The 21,637-nt window shown below is 53.5% G+C and overlaps 1 protein-coding gene across 1 annotated transcript in view; it reads left to right on the forward strand.

Moving 5' to 3' along the window:
* Nucleotides 1–20,989, forward strand: part of LOC140430067 (PI-actitoxin-Avd5a-like) — a 201,495-nt gene extending 180,506 nt beyond the window's left edge. The window contains exons 3-4 of the mRNA XM_072517606.1: nucleotides 6,446–6,558; nucleotides 20,793–20,989. Of these exons, the coding sequence (XP_072373707.1) occupies nucleotides 6,446–6,558; nucleotides 20,793–20,850 (171 nt within the window). The 3' untranslated portion in view covers nucleotides 20,851–20,989. The remainder of the gene's footprint in view (nucleotides 1–6,445; nucleotides 6,559–20,792) is intronic.
* Nucleotides 20,990–21,637: the final 648 nt, after the last annotated feature.

The following is a 21,637-nucleotide window of genomic DNA, read 5'->3' on the forward strand; positions in this document are numbered from 1 at the left end:
CCGGCTGCCCGGAAGTTGTGGAATCCTCCGTCCCGGAAGGGACTAGCACTGGCGTGACGCCAATCGCGATGGCATGAGCCAGGAACAGGGTCACAGACGCGCACACCATCGCTCCAGAAAAGACACCACCGCCGCAGAGACAGCATAATAGCCGCCCACCACGCAGCGCCGAGGTTCCAGTATCGGGTCATCGAGGTGCTCCTGGACACAGTGGAGCAGAGGAGGGAGGCCCTGTACTCTGGACACGGTCGCAGGGTTGCACCAAACGTCAGCCAGCGCCTGTAGAGGGAGGTGGCAGAGGCCGTCAGCGCCGTGGCCGTAACAGCCAGGACAGGCAGCCAAGAAGGCCAATGACCTCGTCTGGACAGCCCTGGTGAGTACAACCCCCCCCCTCCATTCCTGCACCCCCCCCTCCCCCAGGATGTGCGGCACAGCCCTAGCTGGAACCGACATGGCTGCCCCCACCCATGCAGGCTGCAGTGACAGGACGGGCTGTGAACCTAAGTCATCATGCACACAACCTCTGGTCCGCATGTGTATGTCTGCCTAACACTGTTTCCCATTATCCCTGCCACCTCCCTCCGGAGGACCGGAGGGCGTCAACATGAATTGCGACCATTCATGGACAGAGGGCCTTGGACCTTGCAGGCCGACCCGAGGACCTGGAGGTTTCGGAAGCAGAGGTCGGGGGCGCAGCACCAAGTGAGATCTCCCACTGCCTGACCCCCTTCCCCCCAACTCTCCTACCCCCATACCCCCTTCCCCCATCTCCCTTCCCCCCATACCCCCTTCCCCTTGCCCCATCCACCTTCCCCATCCTCCTTCCCCCATCCCCCCAACTGACCATCCCCTTTCTCCCCTTCCCCCCATCCCCCCACCCCATCCCACCCACCCCCCTTCCTTCCCATCTGCGTATCTAACCATGCATGCTGTATTGTGTATTGCAGGATCAAACGCCAACCCACCCGTCCCTGTGGATGTCAATCTCCCCCAGGAGGTGCCAGGGCGCCCACAAGACACGGAACGACCCGGGCTGCCCAGCATACAACGCCCCCACCCAGTGCCGTGGCACCAACGAGTCAGGGACTCACTGGGCCATCAGGCATACGGTGCCCCCACCCAATGCCGTGGCACCCACGAGCCAGGGATACACCTGGATCATCAGGCGTAAGCCGCCCCCATCTAGTGCCAGTGCGGCGACGCCATAGGGCAACATCCAGCGATGAGGACGGCAGCCACACCAAAAGGCCCCCATCCCAGGACACTGACACACAGGGCACACCCACCCAGGACACTGACACACAGGACACACCCACCCAGGACACTGACACACAGGACACACCCACCCAGGACACTGACACACAGGGCACGCACACCCAGGACACTGACACACAGGACACACCCACCCAGGACACTGACACAAAGGACACACCCACCCAGGACACTGACACACAGGACACACCCACCCAGGACACTGACACACAGGACACACCCACCCAGGACACTGACACACAGGACACACCCACCCAGGACACTGACACACAGGGCACACCCACCCAGGACACTGACACACAGGACACACCCACCCAGGACACTGACACACAGGACACACCCACCCAGGACACTGACACACAGGACACACCCACCCAGGACACTGACACACAGGACACACCCACCCAGGACACTGACACACAGGACACACCCACCCAGGACACTGACACACAGGACACACCCACCCAGGACACTGACACACAGGACACACCCACCCAGGACACTGACACACAGGACACACCCACCCAGGACACTGACACACAGGACACACCCACCCAGGACACTGACACATAGGACACACCCACCCAGGACACTGACACACAGGACACACCCACCCAGGACACTGGTACACAGGACACACCCACCCAGGACACTGACACACAGGACACACCCACCCAGGACACTGGTACACAGGACACACCCACCCAGGACACTGACACACAGGACACACCCACCCAGGACACTGACACACAGGACACACCCACCCAGGACACTGACACACAGGACACACCCACCCAGGACACTGACACACAGGACACACCCACCCAGGACACTGACACACAGGACACACACACCCAGGACACTGGTACACAGGACACACCCACCCAGGACACTGACACACAGGACACACCCACCCAGGACACTGACACACAGGACACACCCACCCAGGACACTGACACACAGGACACACCCACCCAGGACACCGAGACACAGGACACACCCACCCAGGACACCGACACACAGGACACACCCACCCAGGACACTGACACACAGGACACACCCACCCAGGACACCGACACACAGGACACACGCACCCAGGACACTGACACACAGGACACACCCACCCAGGACACTCAAAGACAGGGGACGGACGGACAGGAAACACCACCCCAGGGGACCTGGACTTCGATTCCGATGAGGACCTCGACATGACACCACCGATATCTCCCTCCACCATCGCAGAGACACTCACCTCGGTTGGGCACTTTAGCGATGAGGCTTCTGGTACACTAACTGGTGCGCACAACACAGCCGTCCCGGTACAGCAGGTGGGGGTAGGAGCAGCCGAGGGGCCGGACGGTCGGAGGGCAGCCCAGCCCCAGCAACCAGCTGCCGCTCAGACAGGTCCCGGGTTCCTGGAGTTGCCACACCCACCCAAAGACCCGATGCAGTCACGGACCCAGGGACGATCGAAGGGGGTGACGGCCGGCTTGCAGCAGCTGCAGACGCAGGTGGAGGAGTCCACCCACCTGCAGGACCAGGGAGTGGTATCGGTCATGCGTGCCACCCAGGCCGAAACCACACGGGGGGCATCCGTGGTGGAGGCAATGGGGGTGACAGTGTCAGACATGGGGAGCAGTATGCAAGGCCTGGGGCTTTCCGTGCATGCGGTGTCCATGGCCCGGGACATGGCTGCCCTCTCACAGGAAGCCATGAGTCAGAGCCAGCGGCAGATCGCAGCGGCACTCAACGCCGTGGCCCAGTCTCTGCAGGCCATCACTGAGGGCATCGGCGCCATTGCCCAGGTGCTGCCCGGCGTCGCCCAGACACAGACAGGGATGGCCAACTCCCTGAGCTCCATGGCTGCAAACTTGCAGACCCTGGTCGATACCAGCGCGGGCCTCCGGGACTGGCTGCGCAAGGTGCCGAGGATGCGTCGGCTGCTGGATCCGTTCGCATCTCCGACCCATGGAGAGGCCCGGGGGCCAATGGGCAACCCGAGGGAGGAGTGGATTCTGGGGCCCGTTCGGGCTCCCCCTGCAGCGGAGGTCCCGGAACACCGCAACACCTCGGTCTCCCTCCCTTCCATTCCAGGTGCATCTGGTGGGCAATGGGCAGGACAGGCTGGCAGCTCGCCATCCCACTCGCCCGAGGCGCAGACTGGCCCATCCAGGCCGGGCCGCCCCAGGAAACGGCCACCAAAGGGGACCCTAGTCACAGGGCAGGAATCACAGCAGTCAACCTCCAGTTCACCTGTACTGTCTGGGGAACCACCTAGACGTAGTCATAGGGCCCGAAAGGCCAAAAGAATTAGACACTGAGTAAGTTGGCAGGAGTGCAGGGCACAGATTAGTTATAGCGGCTAGGGCAGGTGTATGAACTGTTTGTCATTAAAATCACTTTCACACCTTCAGAAGCTGCCTGTGTGCTCTGTCCGATGCCTCCAGAGCGGTCCAGGCACCGGAAGCGTATTTTTAGCAGCCCAAAGCATCTCTCGACCACACCCCTGCTCGCTGCATGGGCGGGTCTCTGCGTCAGTCTGTGGCCTCCGTATAGGCGTCATCAGCCACGACCGCAACGGGTAACCCTTGTCGCCCAGCAACCAGCCCCTCAGCTGGGGGGGGGGGGGGGGGAGGGGGGGGTCCCTCGAACATGGCGGGGAAGAATGATTGGGCCAATATGAACGAGTCGTTCACACTGCCCGGGTACCGGGCACAGACGTGCAGGATCTTCATGCGATAGCCACAGACCACCTGAATGTTCATGGAGTAGGCCCCCTTCCTGTTCATGAATACGGCCCTGTTATCCGCTGATGGCCGCATGGCGATGTGCACCCCATCAATCGCCGCCTGGTCCATGGGGATCCTGGCCACGACAGCAAAGCCCGCTGCCCGGGCATCCTGGTGGGCACGGCCCACAAGGAACTGGATGTAGCGGTCCGCGATGGCATACAGGGCGTCCGTCACTGCACGGATGCCCCGGTGCACCGATGCCTGGGAGATACCGGACAAGTCCCCACTCGGTGACTGGAATTACCCCGTCGCATAGAAGTTCAGGGTATACCGTCACCTTGACGTCCACAGGTAGAGGGTGTCCTCCCTTAGTCCCACATGGTGCCAGGTGTGCCATCAGGTGGCAGATACGGGCGACGGTTTCCCAGCTCATCCTGAGTCTTCTCCTGCATGCCCAGTCCGTGAGGCCCTGGTGCGACGAGCTGTGCCGGTACACACGGGGCCTCATCGGGCGCATCCGTCACCTTGGCACCACCACCACCTCCTCCTCCTCCTCTTCCTCCTCGTCCTGTCGGGCGGGCAGCTCTCCAGCTTGGGCAGCTGCCACCTTCCCCTCTGAGGCACGCTCCTCTGCGACAGCCTCCGCCACCTCCCTTGCATGTCCCTGCTCCAGTTCCCATAGGGCAACATGTAGAAGAGCGGCCCCCCGCTACGGCGGCAAACATCGCTGGGTTTCCCCAAACATAACGGTCTGCAGGGGGTGGGGGTAGACGACATGCCATCATTGCCCATACGCCTTTTCGCAGGCAGGTGCCATGGGCTGCATGGTCGCCACTGTTGCCAGCTGGCACCTGGCCAGGCAAAACCACCCCCCACGCCTGGCACTCCGATCCCAGGCACCCCCGATGCCCTCCCCAGCACTCCCACCCCTGGGACCCCCGATCCCCTCCCCGGCGGTCCACTCACCTGCACCCCCGAGGCCCGACAACCCCGATCCCTGGCACTCCCATCCCCGGCACCCTCGATCCACTCCCCGACACTCACCACCCCGCCACCCCCAATCCCCTCCGCGGCACCGCAAATCCCCTCCCCGACACTCTCATGCCCGGCACACCCGGTCCACGGCACCCCCGATCCCCCACACTCCTGATCCCCAGCATCCCCGGCACCCCCAATCCCCTCCCCGGCACCCCCGATCCCCGGCACCCCCGATCCCCAGCACCCCCGATCCCTGCTCCGGCACTCCCATCCCTGGCACCCCGATCCCCTCCCCGGCACTCCCATCCCCGGCACCCCCGATCCACTCCCCGGCACTCCCATCCTGGCCCTCCCGATCCCCGGCATCCCCGATCCCCGGCACCCCCCGATCCCATCCCCGGCACTCCCATCCCCGGCACCCCCGATCCCCTCCCCGGCACTCCCATCCCCGGCACCCCCGATCCACTCCCCGGCACTCCCATCCCCGGCACTCCCATCCCCGGCACCCCCAGTCCCCGGCACTCCCAATCCCCCGCAACCCCGATCCTCTCCTCAGCACTCCCATCGCCAGCACCCCCGAAACCCGGCACCCCGATCCCCGGCACCCCAAATCCCCGGCACCCCCGATCCCCCGCACCCCAGATCCCCCGCACCCCCGATCCCCACCCCGGCACTCCCATCCCCGGCACCCCCGTTCCCTGGCACTCCTATCCCCGACACTCTCATCCCGGCACTCCCATTCCGGCACTCCCATCCCTGGCACTACTGATCCCCTCACCACCCCAACACCAATCCCCCCACTCCCCCACCTCCGGAACAAACCTCGTTCCCCGGCACGCACTCCCGGCCCAGGGGAGCATCCTCCAGCGGCATCCGCAACCCCCTCCCCAGCCATGGCCATGCCGTCTCCTCTCCGGCGGCTACCCACGCCGATCCCTACCGCTTCGCTCGCCAGCATCAGCCAGCGCAACTGGTTGACGCCATTTAAAACCTACTTTGATTTACGCCGGTGTGGCCTGCGGTCACGTCAGCGGGACTTCGGCCAATCCAGGCCGCAGATTTGCAGCAGCCCCGGGGTCCATCGCGTTGCGCCGATTCTCGCCATTCTGCGAGGCGCACTGCGCGGTTCCCGTCGGCGGGCTTTTTCGCGGGCTGGAGAATACGGCAGCTGTCGTCGAGAGCGGCGGGGCGGGATTCGCGGAGCACCCCGGGGACTCTCTGACCCGCTCGGGGAGGGAGAATCCCGTCCGCCATGTTTCATTCTCAATTCGTGTTTTTCATTTTCCATTTGAGAGTGCCTGTATCTCCCTCTCTATTCTGCGATAGAGTCAATGTTTCACTCTGAAATTATCAAGTGTCTATATTTCAGTATCAACACTGGAAAACCTTTATTCCTGTCCATTGATGAACAATTCTGCTTCAAAATAATCAATCATCACAAATGATTATGTTTGATATTCCAGCCAAACTGTCCATCAAACGAGGATCTTGGAAGATGTACCGAAGAATATGATCCAGTCTGTGGAACTGACGGAGTTACTTACAGCAATGAGTGCAAGTTGTGTGCAGCGAGAGGGTATAACCACATTCTTGATACTCTTCTTGCAAAAATAGAAACTTGATGCCCTTGAATATTTTAGGATTTGTAAAATGGGGCTGTCCATATCACCAGAAACTGGAGGATTTTTTTCCTGAATGTTAACATGCAAAGTTTAGAAGGTTGGTCCATATTGGGACTGTGTCTTTAATTAAAGATAAATGTGAAGGAATGAAGGAGGTCATGTGAGCTGCTCTGAATTCTGTCAGGGTGGCTTGCTTTGGAGACAAGAGAGGCTGAAGTCAAGAGACTTGCTCAGAAGATGCAAGATGTGCAAATTGGCAAGAGAATGCAGGCTAACTGTGCAAGACTATTCGTCCCCAAGTCTCAGAGGGTGGTGTTAGGAATATCAGGTTTTGTAAATGGTTATACTTTAAACTGGCGATAAACTGCCCAAGGCAGAATTATGTTGGGAGTCTAGAGGATGGCTAATTACCATTTTACCTGGATACAAGGGCCATGTGATTCACATTGTCATGGAGATGGGGTTTGAGAATCCATAACAACCCATTGTAATATCAGGTTAGAGGGTTCCCTATCATATCACTGACCCTCACAGACAGAAATCAGTCTGCAAGAATGTGAGTGGGAGAGCAGGAAAATGCAGGCAGCCAGTCCGACACATGAAGCAGAGAAAATGCTGACCTTAATTTTCATCACAAAGAATGCTGGTGGGAGCTCATGCTCAGATTGAAGAGATTGAGTTAATGAGGATTTAAAGGAGGCTGGAAGATTCAGCTAATATTGGTTAGAGCTGAGGAATGTCCAGTAGAACCCTTACAGCAAAAGTCAGATCTGGGATTAGACGTTACCCTGCTGGGAATGGAATAAAAAAGGAAGCCATTGGGAATGGAGAATAGCTTTGAACAGGTTATGAGAGGATGAAGTGTTCACTTAAAGGACAGAGTAAAGTTAAACCATGGAGTGGGATTGTTGGTTGCGTAAAGTCACAGGAGGAAACATTTCTGTCATTTAGAGTACATACGCCTAAAAGATAGTCTTTAGTCAAAGTTGCTTTTCGCTTTGTAATCTTGTTGTGTGATCCATTCCAGTCAGTTACTAGAAATTCAAATATAATTTTAAAAGTTATTTGTCTCTTCAGGAATCGTAACATTGCCATTACTCCGGATGTATTATACTTGGGGACTCTGGGAGGGTTAGTGGCAGAGTGGTATTGTAACCAGACCAGTAATCCAAAGATCCGGAGTAATGTTCTGGAGGCCCGGATTCAAATCCCACCACAGCAGATTGAAATTGACTTCAAACAATCTGGAATTAAAAATCTAGTGGTGTTCATGAGGCCATTGTTACTGGAAAAACCCATCTGATTCATTAATGCCTTTTGGGGAAATAAATCTGCCTCCCCTGTCAGGTCGAACCTGTCATGTTAGGTACACTGGACTCCTGTGGGCCTGAACTCACAGGTGGGCTAGGCTGGGCAATTCAGACTCTCGACCCCACTCTGCCTTTCAATACCATCATGGCTGATCTTCTCTTGGCTTCCACTCCACTTTCCTACTCATTCTCCATAACCCTTCAATCCATTACTACTTAAAAATAGGACTACCTTCTCAAATTTATGTCCCAGCTGTTGTAGACAGGCAAAGACTCCATGAGAGGTCAGGTGACAGGGTTCAACTCACTTTATTCTCCACTATCCACTCTTTTTTTAAATAATCTTTATTGTCACAAGGAGGCTTACATTAACACTGCAATGAAGTTACTGTGAAAAGCTCCTTGTCGCCACATTCCGGCGCCTGTTCGGGTACACTGAGGGAGAATTCAGAATGCCCAATTCACCTTACAGCAAGTCTTTCGGGACTTGTGGGAGGAAACCGGAGCACCCGGAGGAAACCCACGCAGACACAGGGAGAACGTGCAGACTCCGCACAGAATGGGTGGCACGGTAGCACAGTGGTTAGAACTGTTGCTTCACAGCTCCAGGGTCCCAGGTTCAATTCCCGGCTTGGGTCACTGTCTGTGCGGGGTCAGCACGTTCTCCCCGTGTCTGCGTGGGTTTCCTCCGGATTCTCCGGTTTCCTTCCACAGAACAAAGATATGCAAGTTAGGTGGATTGGGCATGCTAAATTGCCCTTAGTGTCCAAAAAAGGTTAGGTGGGGTTACTGGGATAGGCTGGAGGCGTGGGCTTAAGTAGGGTGCTCTTTCCAAGGGCCAGTGCAAACACGATGGGCCGAATGGCGCTTGGATTGCAGGTGGAGTTCCAGGAGCATTACAGCCGGTCCTAGAGGTGTGTAATGTACCGGGCACCGCTGCTTTCTCGAAGAACGTCGCAGCTGGCATGGCCCAGCCGGTAAGGCTGCTGGTACAAGTGGTGCCCGTGTGTTGTCGTCGGGAGGTCCAATGTCCTTGTCGGAATCCGGCTCGCTATCTACGCTGTCGATGTCCAGCTCCACGGGATGCCACAGGTCCCCTGGCGTCTCGACAGGAGGCAGAACGGGCAGGTGGGGTCTAAGTTCCCCTCTGGTCCCGGGGCTTCTCCTTGGCTGTATGGGGGACGGTGACAGGGTCCTGCGGGGACTTCCAGGCCACATGCCGGTGGTTCCTGGTCACATCGTCGTAAGTGGTCCAGGTGACGGCATCTCTCTGCCCCCTGCACCTGGACCGGGTAGGAGACTGGCCCCGTTGTGTGGAGGACTGTCCCAGCGATCCACGTAGCTCCAGCCCTGAACCTCCTCACATAAACCGCGTCACCCGTTGTGAAGGTGCGCGCCCGTGGGCGGCGGTGAGAGTCCGTCTCTGAGCGGTTCTGCCGCTAACGGACACTTGCCCCGACGCCGAGGAAGACAAGGCTGAAATGCATCGAGACTCAGCGCCCGATGCATAACTCCGCCGGTGCGATGCCGGTTGTGGCATGGGGCGTATTATGGGACAGGGTTTAGAGAACACCAAAGTGTAGCATGGAGTTCACCTGACCCACAACTTTTAATAGATTTTGGTTTTGGGAAGCACAAGGGCCCACTCTACAGGTGTGATGCAACAGAGATCTAAAGTACGTTTAAAACAAAACCATGTTTATTTATGAATCGAGTTGACACTTTATAAACACACAGTAAACATTTTTTTAAAAAGTATTTTTATTAAGGTTTTGCAGAATCTTTCATAATAAAACAGTAGTAACAATAATAACAAAACAAACTAGAGTGAACAGTAACATAGTGCTATTGCTCTGTTTACTTGCTATAAATATGGCGGTCAATAAGGTCGTCTTTCTTAATCCTAATTTTGTGTATACTTTCAGAGTCGCCAGGTATCTCTCGATACCGCCACAAGGTTCAACCTGGATACCGATCAAAGAGCCAATGCACCAGTTAGTTAGTTCAAAGTCAATACAACTTTCTTTACATACAGTAAGATCTACTCATGCACAATAATACTACAAACTAAACTACCTCTATCACTAACTTAATTTTGGGTGCCCACTTAGGTCAGAGGCCGTTGTTCGGACCTGAAGCTGTTGGGTTCGAAGGGGTAACAGGAGAACAGCTAAGGTTGTCCGTCTGATAGCGAGCGTTGACCTTGAACTTACTTGCTTCTGGTGATGTGGTGGATGGGTCTGTCCGCTTGAGAGCCAAATCCAAGAGGCTGAATCTTTGGCGGCGGTTCCTTCTTATACTTGGAGGGGCTTCGAGCACTTTTAGGTGGGCCTTAAACTTGGTCCCAATTAACTGGGCAGCTTCTTGATCATTGTCATCGATCTAAACCAATAAAGGGGCGGGTGCCTTGATGGCTGGGCGTGTCCTAGGTGGCCGTTGGCCTTGCTTTGTTTGTGTCTTTTGGTTGGGGTAGTGGCGCCGGGATGTCTGAGACATTATCGGCTACCTGAGTGTTAGTCCTTTGTTCCTCGGAGATGGGCCATCAATATGTAAATCGAGCCAGAGTTTCGATTCTGTCTGCAAACTGCTTTCCAAATATACATTCAGGCTCTGTGCCTGCTTGTTGCTTAGTATTGTCCATATTTCCCTATAGGCTCTGCGAGTGTCCATTTTGTATACTGAAAGTGACCAGATGGCTACAGTGCAAAAAGAGAATATACAATAACAATTAAATAGACATTACCCCACGTGACTCAGTCTTCCCACACCATCCCAATGAAGCACTCAACCCCCGACCCCCACCCCCTACGGATTGCTGCTGCTGCTGACATTTTAATTTTCCCCGAGAAAGTCGACGAAGGGCTGCCACCTCCGAGAGAACCCTAGCGTAGACCCTCTTAAGGCAAACTTTATTTTCTCGAGGCTGAGAAACCCAGCCATGTCGGTAACCGAAGTCTCTACATTGAGTCCCTCTACATTAATAAAATCCGTCTCCGGGCTACTAGGGAGGCAAAGGCCAAGATGTCGGCCTCTTTCACCCCCTGAACTCCCGGGTCTTCTGACACTCCAAAGATCGCTATCTCTGGACTCGACACCACTTGTGTGTTAAGCACCTTGGACATTGCCCTCGCGAACCCTTGCCAGAACTCTCTAAGCTCCGGGCATGCCCAAAACATGTGGACATGGTTTGCAGGGCTGCCCTTGCACCTCAGCCAAATGTCTTCTACCCCAAAAACCTTGCTCATTCTCGCTGCCGTCATGTGTGCCCGGTGGACCACCTTAAATTGAATTAGACTGAGCCTGGCACATGATGAGGAGGAATTAACCCTGCCCAGGACCTCTGCCCACAGACCCGCTTCCAACTCCTCACCTAGCTCCTCCTCCCACTTGCCCTTGAGCTCCTCCACCGGGGTTTCCTCCACCTCCTGTAGTTCCTGGTAGATATCCGACACCTTCCCCTCCCCCACCCAGGTACCCGAGACCACCCTGTCCTATATCCTCCGTGACGGCAGCGTCAGAAAGGCCACTACCTGTTTTTTCCGGAAGGCTAGTACTTGCAGATATTTAAAGGCGTTTCCTTTAGCGCCTTCTAACTGGGAAAGCTTCCGTCTATGAACAGATCTCCCATCCTTCTGATGCTTGCCCTCTGCCAGCTCTGGAACCCACCATCCATCCTACCCGGGACAAACCTGTGGTTGTTACATCTCGGGGTCCAGACCGACGCTCCCTCCACCTTCTTGTACCTCCTCCACTGTCCCCAGATCCGCAGTATCGCCACCACCACCGGACTTGTGGATTAACGAACCGGCGAGAACGACAAAGGAGCCATTATCAAAGCTCTCAGACTAGTCCCTTTACATGACGCCGCCTCCAGCTGCTCCCACGCTGCACCCCCCCTCTCCCTGCCGCTACCGCCCACTTCCTAATCATAGCTATATTGGCCACCCAGTAGTAGTTGCGAACGTTCGGCAGCAACAACCTCCCCCCCCCACGACTGCACTACAACAGCGATCTCCTTACTCGCGGGGTCTTATTCGCCCACACAAAGCCCAAAATGATCCTGCTCACCCACTTAAAAAAGGCCTTAGGGATGAAGATGGGGAGGCACTGAAAGACAAACAGAAATCTGGGGAGGACAGTCATTTTCACGGTCTGCACCCTCCCTGCCAGTGACAGCGGGAGCATGTCCCACCTTTTAAAGTGCCCTTCCATTTGCTCCACCAACCGGGTCAGGTTGAGCCTGTGCAGGGCATCCCATTTCCTGGCCACCTGTATACCCAGGTAACGAAAACTTTTCTCTACCATCCTGAGCGGCAGGTCTTTCAGCCTCTCCTCCTGCCCCTTGGCCTGGATCACAAAGAACTCGCTCTTTCCCATGTTCAGTTTATACCCTGAAAAACTACCAAAATCCCTCAGGATCCGCAGAACCTCCCCCATGCCCTCCACAGGGTCCGAAATGTACAGGAGCAAATCATCCGCATATAGCGAGACCCGATGTTCCACCCCCCCCCACCCTCGAACCACTCCCCGCCAGTTCCTCTAGGCTCTCAGCACCATAGCTAGTGGTCCTACAGCTAGGGCAAATAGTAACGGGGAGAGGGGACACCCCTGCCTCATTCCCCAGTGAAGCTCGAAGTACCCCGACCTCTGCCGGTTTGATACAGTAAACATCTTAACAACTATCAACATCAATAATCCCCACAGACACAAGATTCTATAAGTAAACCCTTCATAACTTTCCTAACAACATCCATTAGTCCAAAAGACCCTTTTTATAGAAAGACAGCAGGTTTAAATTATCTACAGAAACGGGTATTACTTTGAAATCACCCAAATGAACACTCTTTAGCTTGTAGAGATATCCATGCACATCTGTTTGCTTTCGCTGCAGCTCTTCACTCTGAAAACAAAACTAAAACACACAGACACACACCAGCTTTTTGCTCAAAGCAAAAGCAAAAGCAGAGTCACAGCTCAGTTCCACCCACACACTGACATCACTGCAGCTATTTGATAAACACCCATTTCTTAAAGGTTCATCCACTACAGCTATTTGATAAACACCCATTTCTTAAAGGTACTCTCAGATGATAGGCGTCTTACGATAACTGAAAAGAAACCTCGCCAACCGCGTTTCCCACGACCCCGAGGTCATCTTTCTCATTGCTCTCTTGAACACTTGCACCGCTCATTCAGCTAGCGCATTGGAGGCTGGGTGGTATGGGGCCCTCTGTATGTGCCTGATGCCATTTGCAGTCATGAACGAAGCAAACTCCTGACTCGTGAACACCACCCCATTGTCGGACACCAGGACCTCGGGCAGTTCGTGCATGCTAAAAATAACCCTCAGTCGTTATGTGAGTGGGGACCTGGTGTACTTCCAGCCACTTCGACTTGGCATCCAGTACTAGAAAGATTGTGCCCCCTGGGAGTGGGGAGCTTCCCGGGCCACTCCCAGGGGTGCATCGGGGCCGCCGGTGAGGCCTTCTGGTATCCCTGGCATGGGGTGCAATTTTAGGCCACCAAACGTAGCTGCGTGCCAACATTTTCACCTTGGTCATCCCGGGGTGGCTGTTATGGAGGTCTTTCAGCAGGGGTGCCCATCCCTGTTCAGGTACGACCACCCGTCTCCCGCACAGGAGGACACCACCTTCAACACTCATCCCAGGTAGCTTGGCATGTAGGTCCTCAGCCCATCTGACATCGCCCTATTTCGGGACCTGCAATTAACCATATGTCGGACCCTCGACATCTGTGTCCATTCTCTGACATGAGCTGCCATTACTGGCAAAGTGTCCATGAAATGGAGCACGGCTATCACCGCGGCAGCTGGTGCGGGAGCTGGAAGCTTCCTGGGTAGAGGCACGCAGCTCAACGCGTCCGCATGCGGGATTCTTGTGCCGGGCGAAGCTCCATAGTGTACGTGTAGGCCATCAGCAGCAAGGCCCACCGTAGAACCCGGGCCGATGCTATCGGTGTAATCACCCGATCTTCTTTAAACAACCCCAGCAGGGGCTTGTGGTCGGTATGAACCGTGAGCAGCCGCACATAAACATACTGGTGGAATTTCCACACCGCGAACACCACTGCCAAGCCTTCCGTCTCTACCTGGGCGTAGTGCCGCTCGGCGTCCACCAGCACGCAGGACACAAAAGCGAGAGGTCACTCTGAGCCGCCAGAAATGTGGTGTGTTAGGATCACCACGGTGGCATGCGGTGAGGCGTCGCATGTGCGGAGCAGGGGCATGTCCGGGTCGAAATCAGTCAGGAATTCCTCTGACGAGAGACGCTGCTTCACCTCGTGAAATGTCTTCTGCTGTGGGGGGCCCAGTCCCACTTCTGTCTCTTCGCTAGTTGGTGGAGTGACTGAGCACCGTGGCCATCCTGGGCATGAACTTCCCGTAATAGTTCACCAGGCCCAGGAAAGAGTGGAGCGCCATTTGGTCGTGAGGGATTGGGCCTGGCGAATCACCCGTACCTTGTTCTCCACTGGATGGAGGCCTCTGCTGTCCGCCTGGTAGCCGCGATGCTTGCCCTCCGGCATGTGGAAAACACACTTCTCCGTCCGGAGGCGGACCACGGTCCGAGAAAACCGCTCGAGGACTTCGGTTCGGTTCTCCACGTGTTCCTGATGCGAGGTCCCGGTGATGAGAACATTGTCCAGGTAGATGGCCACCCTCAGGAACCCTCACAAGATGTTCTCCATAACCCTCTGGAATATTGCACAAGCCAAGGAGACTCCGAAGAGTCCCCGATGGGTATTGGTCGTCACATATTTCCGGGAACTTGGCTCGAGCACCAGCTGCCAGTACGCGTGGTTCATGACCAGCTTAGTGAACGTTTTTTCACCACTGAGCCGGGCATAGAGATCCTCGATCCGAGGGACTGGGTAACGGTCAAGGCGGGACACCCGGTTCATGGTCAATTTATAGTCCCCACAGAGCCGCACTGACCCGTCCGGATTCAACATGGGGACCGCGGGCACAGCCCAATGGGCATAGTGGACAGTGCGAATAATACCCAGCTGATCCAAATGGTCCAATTCCTTGTCTCCCTTGGCACGAAGTGTGTAAGGTACAGGGCAGGTGTGGAAACACTGGGCGGGGCATTTTCCTCCACATTTGTCGTGGCCATAGCTCCTTTAATGGAACCGAGGCCTTTGGTGAAAACCGACTGAAACGTGGACAGCACTCCATCCAGTCCACAGGGGTATAACTGGCACACGTATTGCCAATCGAACTGTTGGTGACACAGCCAATCTCACCCCAATACGCTGTGCCCATTGCCTCGGACTACCTCCAATGGTAGGCACGCAGACCGATCTCTGTATGCTACGGGTACACAGGCGGTGCCCTCAATTCGATCTCTCAGGTCTCCCCGGTATGCGTGGCCAGGCAGGCCCCTGTGTTCAGATGGCGGCAAGCATGCGTCGGCTGACGTCCAAACTTGCCCCTCCCGTGTCCAGTTCCATCAGGGTGGGGTGTCCGGTTAACAGCAGTGTCACCCGGATAGGTGCCGTTCTGGGGCCAGTCACACAGAGCAGCGTAGGGTTCTCTCCTCAGCGTCCAAGTCCTCCAGGAAATGCGTGTGGCCTCTTGCGGGGGAAATGGCGACTTGTTTGTTGCCTGGGGACGGTACCCTCACACCGTTGACCGGAGCCTTGTGCCTGGTTTTGGTTTCCCGCTCGATACTGCCGTCTGTCATCTGGGAACGCTGAGTCGGGGAAAGCTCCATGGTTGCTCCGGGGTGAGTCATGGCGGCAGTTGCGGGCCCTGCGGTGACTCCCAACCCGGGAGGTCGCCGTCACCTCTTTTCTGGTAGTCAGTGGCCGGGGGTCTCGGTGATGCCGAATGTTCAGGATCACCAAACCCTGAAGTTCCTGGAGCCTGCGGTCGGCGTTTTCCTGAACAAATGCTCTGGCAACGGCCTTCTCAAGGGTCAGGGGGATCTCCATTAATAGCTGCCTCTACGTTTCCCAGTCCCAAAACCCGCAAACAAAGTAGTCCCGCAGCGATTTAGCCTGGGCGGCTCTGAACCTGCAGGGGGCAGCGAGTTCCCGTGAACAAACAAAGTATTCCCCTATGGACTCCGCTGGCATCTGTGGTGCGGTATGGAAACAGTACCGTCAGACCATAATCGGTGGCTGTGGATTTCGGTGACGGCCCACCTGGTCGATCAGCGTGGCAAATGGCAACCTGTCTGGCCTGTGCGCTTAAGTCAAGTTCCTGATTAGTGCATAAGTTGGTCCGCCAACACGGTCAGCGAAATGACGGTATGTCGCTTGACATTGATGATGGCATCGTGAGGATAAAAGGTTGAAGCCTTTCGACATACTGGGCCCAATCGTCCACATCGCGTCAAAAGGCTCGAATTTACCGATGTGTGCTGTGCCTGCCAGTTGGAGAGCGGCCTCTTGAGGTGGTTAACAAATGATTCAAGGTCGCAGGACTAGCCTCTTACAGCAGCTACACTTTAACCTCATCGCCAATGTTGTAGACGGAGGCAAAGACTCGACGAGAGGCCAGGTTGACAGAGTACAACTCGCTTTATTCCACACTAGTCACAATAATTACTCCTCTCCACACTCCGCAGGGTTTCCTTCCCTGAACTGCTTCCAGGTCGGGGTTTATATTCTGCGGGAGCTCCTCCAATTAGGAAGGAACTCCTCACGCTAGTCACCTGAGTATCTCACACTCTGAGGTGAGGAGGGGAATCTGTCTCCGAGGTCCTGCTGCTCTGGCTGTAACCCTGCTACCGGACCTGGTGTGTTGTTCTGTATCCTGGCTGCCTTTATTGGACTTTGAAGCTTGGACTACGGCAAGGGTGAATGATGATATGACTGGTTGGATGGAGGAGAAATTGCTTGCAGGGGAAAGAGAGGATATTGTTTGTCTGCCTGCAGTTGCCACGCTTGAGATTCATACTTGTCACTGGCTGCCTTCCTGCTTATCTGCTGGGAGTCGAGATTGGGGGGATTTTGGTTGGCCTGCTACCGGGTTCAAAGTGGTGGAGAACGGACTCACCTTTGCAGTTTTGGACCGGATGGTGTCCAGAGACCGGATACTGGAACTGTGAGAGCAGCAGGGTGTTGGCCCAATTGACTATGTGTGCTGCTTGTACTGATCTTGGTTTTGTCTCATTGTTCGGGGATTGTATGGTTAGTCTTGTATTTTTGTTGTGTATTGTTATTTTGGCTCAGCGGCTAGATGCTCGCCAGTTGCGGCCCTCCTGCTTCTGTGCACTAGGGGTTGAGGGGTCCTTCCCGGTGCGAGTGAGGGGGAAGGGTGTCCTCTCTCGCTCTCCTCAACCATGCGCTGCCTGTCATTTTCAGGTGGACTGAGGTGCTTAGGAGTGCTTCATCAACGATGTGGACTTTGCTGGTGGCGGGGATGGGGGTGGGGAGCGTGCAATGGCTTTAGTGCTGGCGGCCTTGCCTGTACTTAGTTATTTGTTGAGTTTATTGTGATATTTTGACTTGGGTTTTTTTTGTACAGGGTGTTGTCTCCCTCTCTCGTCCGCCACTGTCATGCACCGTATTGATGTGCCCTTTTCTGGTGGTCTGCGCTGCTTATTTGAGTGTCTTTTCACCAATGTGGGGCTGCCGTTAGGGCTGGGCATCAGTGTCTCCTCTTCGAGTGGTTTGTGCTGTTCATTTTGGCGCCTTTCCACCGACATGGGGCTACCATTGGGGCGGGTGGGGATGCTGATGGTGGTGGGTGGTGTGCTGGCTTGAGAGCTGGTGGTTTTGTTATTTTTTTGTGTCTTGTAAATGCTTTTAGCAAATTAATGATTTTTGTGACTGTTCTTCACATGTTGCTGATTCTTTTGTATCCTTATCAAAATCTATAACCTCTTAATCTAGAATATCCCACAAGAGGCAATGCCCGCTCTACTTCTACTTTGTCAATACCTTTTATCATCCATATACCTCAATTAGATCTCCTCTCATTGTTCTAAACTCCAGGCAGTATCGGCCAAAATTGCTCAATCTCTCTTCATAAGACAGACCCCTCATCTCTGGAATCAATTGTGTCAACCTCCTCTGAACTGCCGCTAATGCAACTCCATCCCTCCTCAAATAAGAGACCAAAACTGTACACAGTACTCGAGGTGCGGTCTCACCAATACTTTGTACAGTTGCAGCAATACTTCCTTACTTTTGTACTCAATCCCTTTAGATATAAAGGCCAGAATTCGATTTGCCTTTCTCATTATCTGCTGCACCTGCAGCCAGTTTTCTGCAATTCATGTACGAGGACACCCAGATTTCTCTACACCAGAGTACTCTGAGGTTTCTCTCCATTTCGATAAGTTGCCTTTCCATTTTTTCTGACCAATATGAATAACCTCACACTTACCACATTAAACGGCATCTGCCAACTTTTGGCCCACTCGCCTAACCGATCTGTATCCATTTGTAAATTTCTTCTTTCCTCATTGCAACCTGCTATCCCACTAATTTTAGTGTCATCTGCAAATTTGGCTACAGTACCTTCTATCCCTACTTCCAGTCCTTAATATATATTGGAAATAGTTAGGGCCCAAGGACCAAATCTTATGGCACTCCTCTAGTTATATCTTGCTAATCAGAAAAAGAAACATTTATCCTGACTCTCTGCCTCTGTCAGTTAGCCAGTCTTCCATCCAAGCTAAGAAATTACCCCTGATTCCATGTGATTTTACCTTGTATGTTAACCTTGTGTGTGGCACCTTATCAGATGTCTTCTGAAGGCCCAGATACACTACATCTACTGGATCCCCATTATCCACTTGGCTTGTTATATCTTTGAAGAACTCTAGAAAATTAATCAAACACGATTTTCCCTTCATAAAAGCATGCTGACTTTGATGGATTGCGTTTTGACTTTCTGAATGTTCTTAATAATGGATAGTAATAATTTCCCACTGACAGACATTAAACTAACTGATCTATAGGTTCCCACTTTCTGCCTCCCTCCCTTTTTGAATGAGGCATTTTTCCAATCTAATAGAATCTTTCTAGCAACAAGGGAATTTTGGAACATTATAACCAATGTATCCATTATCTCTGCTACCGCTTCCTTTCGGACCCTAGGATGTAGGCCATCAATCCCAATAGTTTCTTTTGTATTTTTTTCCCATTGGTGATGCTTGTCCGAGTTCATTCTCAGTGTGGAGAATTGATATTTTGGAGGTGAACTCAAAGCCCGGTAAAGACTCTGCCAGCCAACACCCTCAGATGGACCCCCCCCCCTCCCCCCCTCCCCACCACCTCAGCACTGGCTCACCCTTGCTGGTCCTGAGCCTCCACACAAGCTGCCATTCACCTGCTCCCTGGAGCTTGTGCTGTCAGGTTCAACATGGACAACCACTTACCTTAGTCACAACTGCACAAAGCTGACTAATACAGCATTTGGGGGCAGCACGGTAGCATTGTGGATAGCACAATTGCTTCACAGCTCCAGGGTCCCAAGTTCGATTCCGGCTTGGGTAACTGTCTGTGCGGAGTCTGTACATCCTCCCGTGTGTGCGTGGGTTTCCTCCGGGTGCTCTGGTTTCCTCCCACAGTCCAAAGATGTGCAGGTTCGGTGGATTGGGCATGATAAATTGCCCTTAGTGTCCAAAATTGCCGTTAGTGTTGGGTGGGGTTACTGGGTTATGGGGATAGGGTGGAGGTGTCGACCGTGGGTGGGGTGCTCTTTCCAAGAGCCGGTGCAGACTCGATGGGCCGAATGGCTTCCTTCTGCACTGTAAATTCTATGAATACAGGCTACCTTTAAGTGATTGCCAAATTGATGGCACGAGATTCTCATGTGCCGCCGCCGACTTCATCCTGAGTGTCGGCTTCATTGAAAACTGTTTCACATTAATGAGTATTCATGCATGCAAATGTATTTGGAGTATGAACACGCCACAGGTCTGTGTGAGGCTTAACATAACGCAGTCACACCGCGATCAAATGTCTGCATCCCAATCCACCACTGGGAATTCAGAACTTCACATTCCACCTGATGCCAGGTTTCCGAGTCGTGTGGCATTTTACAGGGGCAGAAGAGTCAAGACTCTTCCTATTTAGGAAGCTGTGTTGAAAGTACAGAGGAGAGGGTATCATTTCAATCTAACATGGGGGGCAGCATGGGGGCTGGGTGGTCATTGGTTAGTAGGGAAGTGAGTGAGAAGCTAATGTAAAGTACTACTTTGTTGAGGAAAGTTAAGAATTTGCATTTATATAGCACCTCTCACTTCAACATAATTTCCGAAGATGTTTCATAATCGACGGGTTACTTTAGACGTGCAGTCCCTATTGTAATGTCAGAAAACTGACATCTAAATTATGTACTGCCCCCCAGACCTGTTCTTGGGGTATAGACAAGACTACCTTTATTGCCCATTCCATATTGCCCTAAGAAGGTTGTGGTGGTGGACCTGCTCCTTCAGTGATTGTTGACAACTGGTTGTATACACAGTTTTACACATTATCTACAGGACAGGAACAGGCCATTCAAGCCAACAGGTCCATGTAAATGTTTCTGCTTCACACAAGCCTCCTCACACCGTACGCCACCTCACACTATCAACATGGGGTGGCATGAAAAATGGGAGATAGCAAATCAGAGCTCCATTGTACATCTCTCCAATGAAACACACTGAAAAGGAAATTGAGCGAGATGCAAAGTAAGCATCCTCTTTCCTACAATTTATTTAACCAGTAATGAAGGTTAAAATAACCCCCATTTCCTTTGGAGGCTAACAGGGCCAGTAAAATAAGCGAGGGCTGCAGGAATGCTCCATAACCGAGCAGCCAGCCTGAACTACAGGGGGATTCTCCAACATTGTGTATTGGAAATAACTGTCTTCATTTCACACTGGGATCGTACTGATGTTCTGCTCTTATTCCAGGGAAACCGGGGAGAATATCCAGATCGAACACAAAGGAGCATGTTGGATTTCTGATTGAAGGATTCCATCAAACGAGGATGTCTGTGATTCGGATTGACTCTGTTCTTTAAACATCATTCAGTCTTTTGAGTGCAATTAAATAACCCATTTTAATGTTGGTGTTAAAATTGATAAACAATAAATGATGTGCATTACAATGTCGTTAGAGAATGTTCATTTCTCACCAATTTGTTGGTATCCTGCTGATATTACAATTTCAACTTTGCTTCTTGGCAATCCCTTCTTAAACACAATCCCCTGGAAGGAACATTTTTAAAAACTGTGTAATTTGAAAATATCTCCCAAGATCAGAGAAATTTGCAGGTGAGGAAGGCGATCTTCATCCACCCTGAATCCCATTTCAGCGTTTAATTGATTCTTAAACAACTTTATCCAGGAGTGTATCTCAGGGTGATCTTTTTGTGGTTATTGAATTTAGATTTTACTATGTATCTACATCTCTTTGCTCTCCTCTCACTCCTTGAAGTAATATTCTGGGTTTACCTTCTAAGGTATTAACTTTGCCCAGTAGTAGAATTCATGGATCTGGTTTTGGAGATTGTGGCTATAAATCCCGCACCAGAGACTCGAGCACATAATCTTGGAGCGAGTGCTGCAAAAATGGGATTAAAATGAACAGCAAGTTTCTTTTGTCTCTATTTTGGCCAGTGGTTGGCGCGCTGCCAGACGGCAGGAAAGGCATTTGGCGCCAGGTTAGCCGGGGCCAAAAGGCCCTCCCGCGGATCGGTGGGCCCCGATCGCGGGCCAGGCCACCGTGGGGGCACACCCCGGGGCCAGATCGCCCC

Source organism: Scyliorhinus torazame, chromosome 9 (assembly GCF_047496885.1).
Source record: "Scyliorhinus torazame isolate Kashiwa2021f chromosome 9, sScyTor2.1, whole genome shotgun sequence".
NCBI classification, from domain to species: Eukaryota; Metazoa; Chordata; class Chondrichthyes; order Carcharhiniformes; family Scyliorhinidae; genus Scyliorhinus; species Scyliorhinus torazame.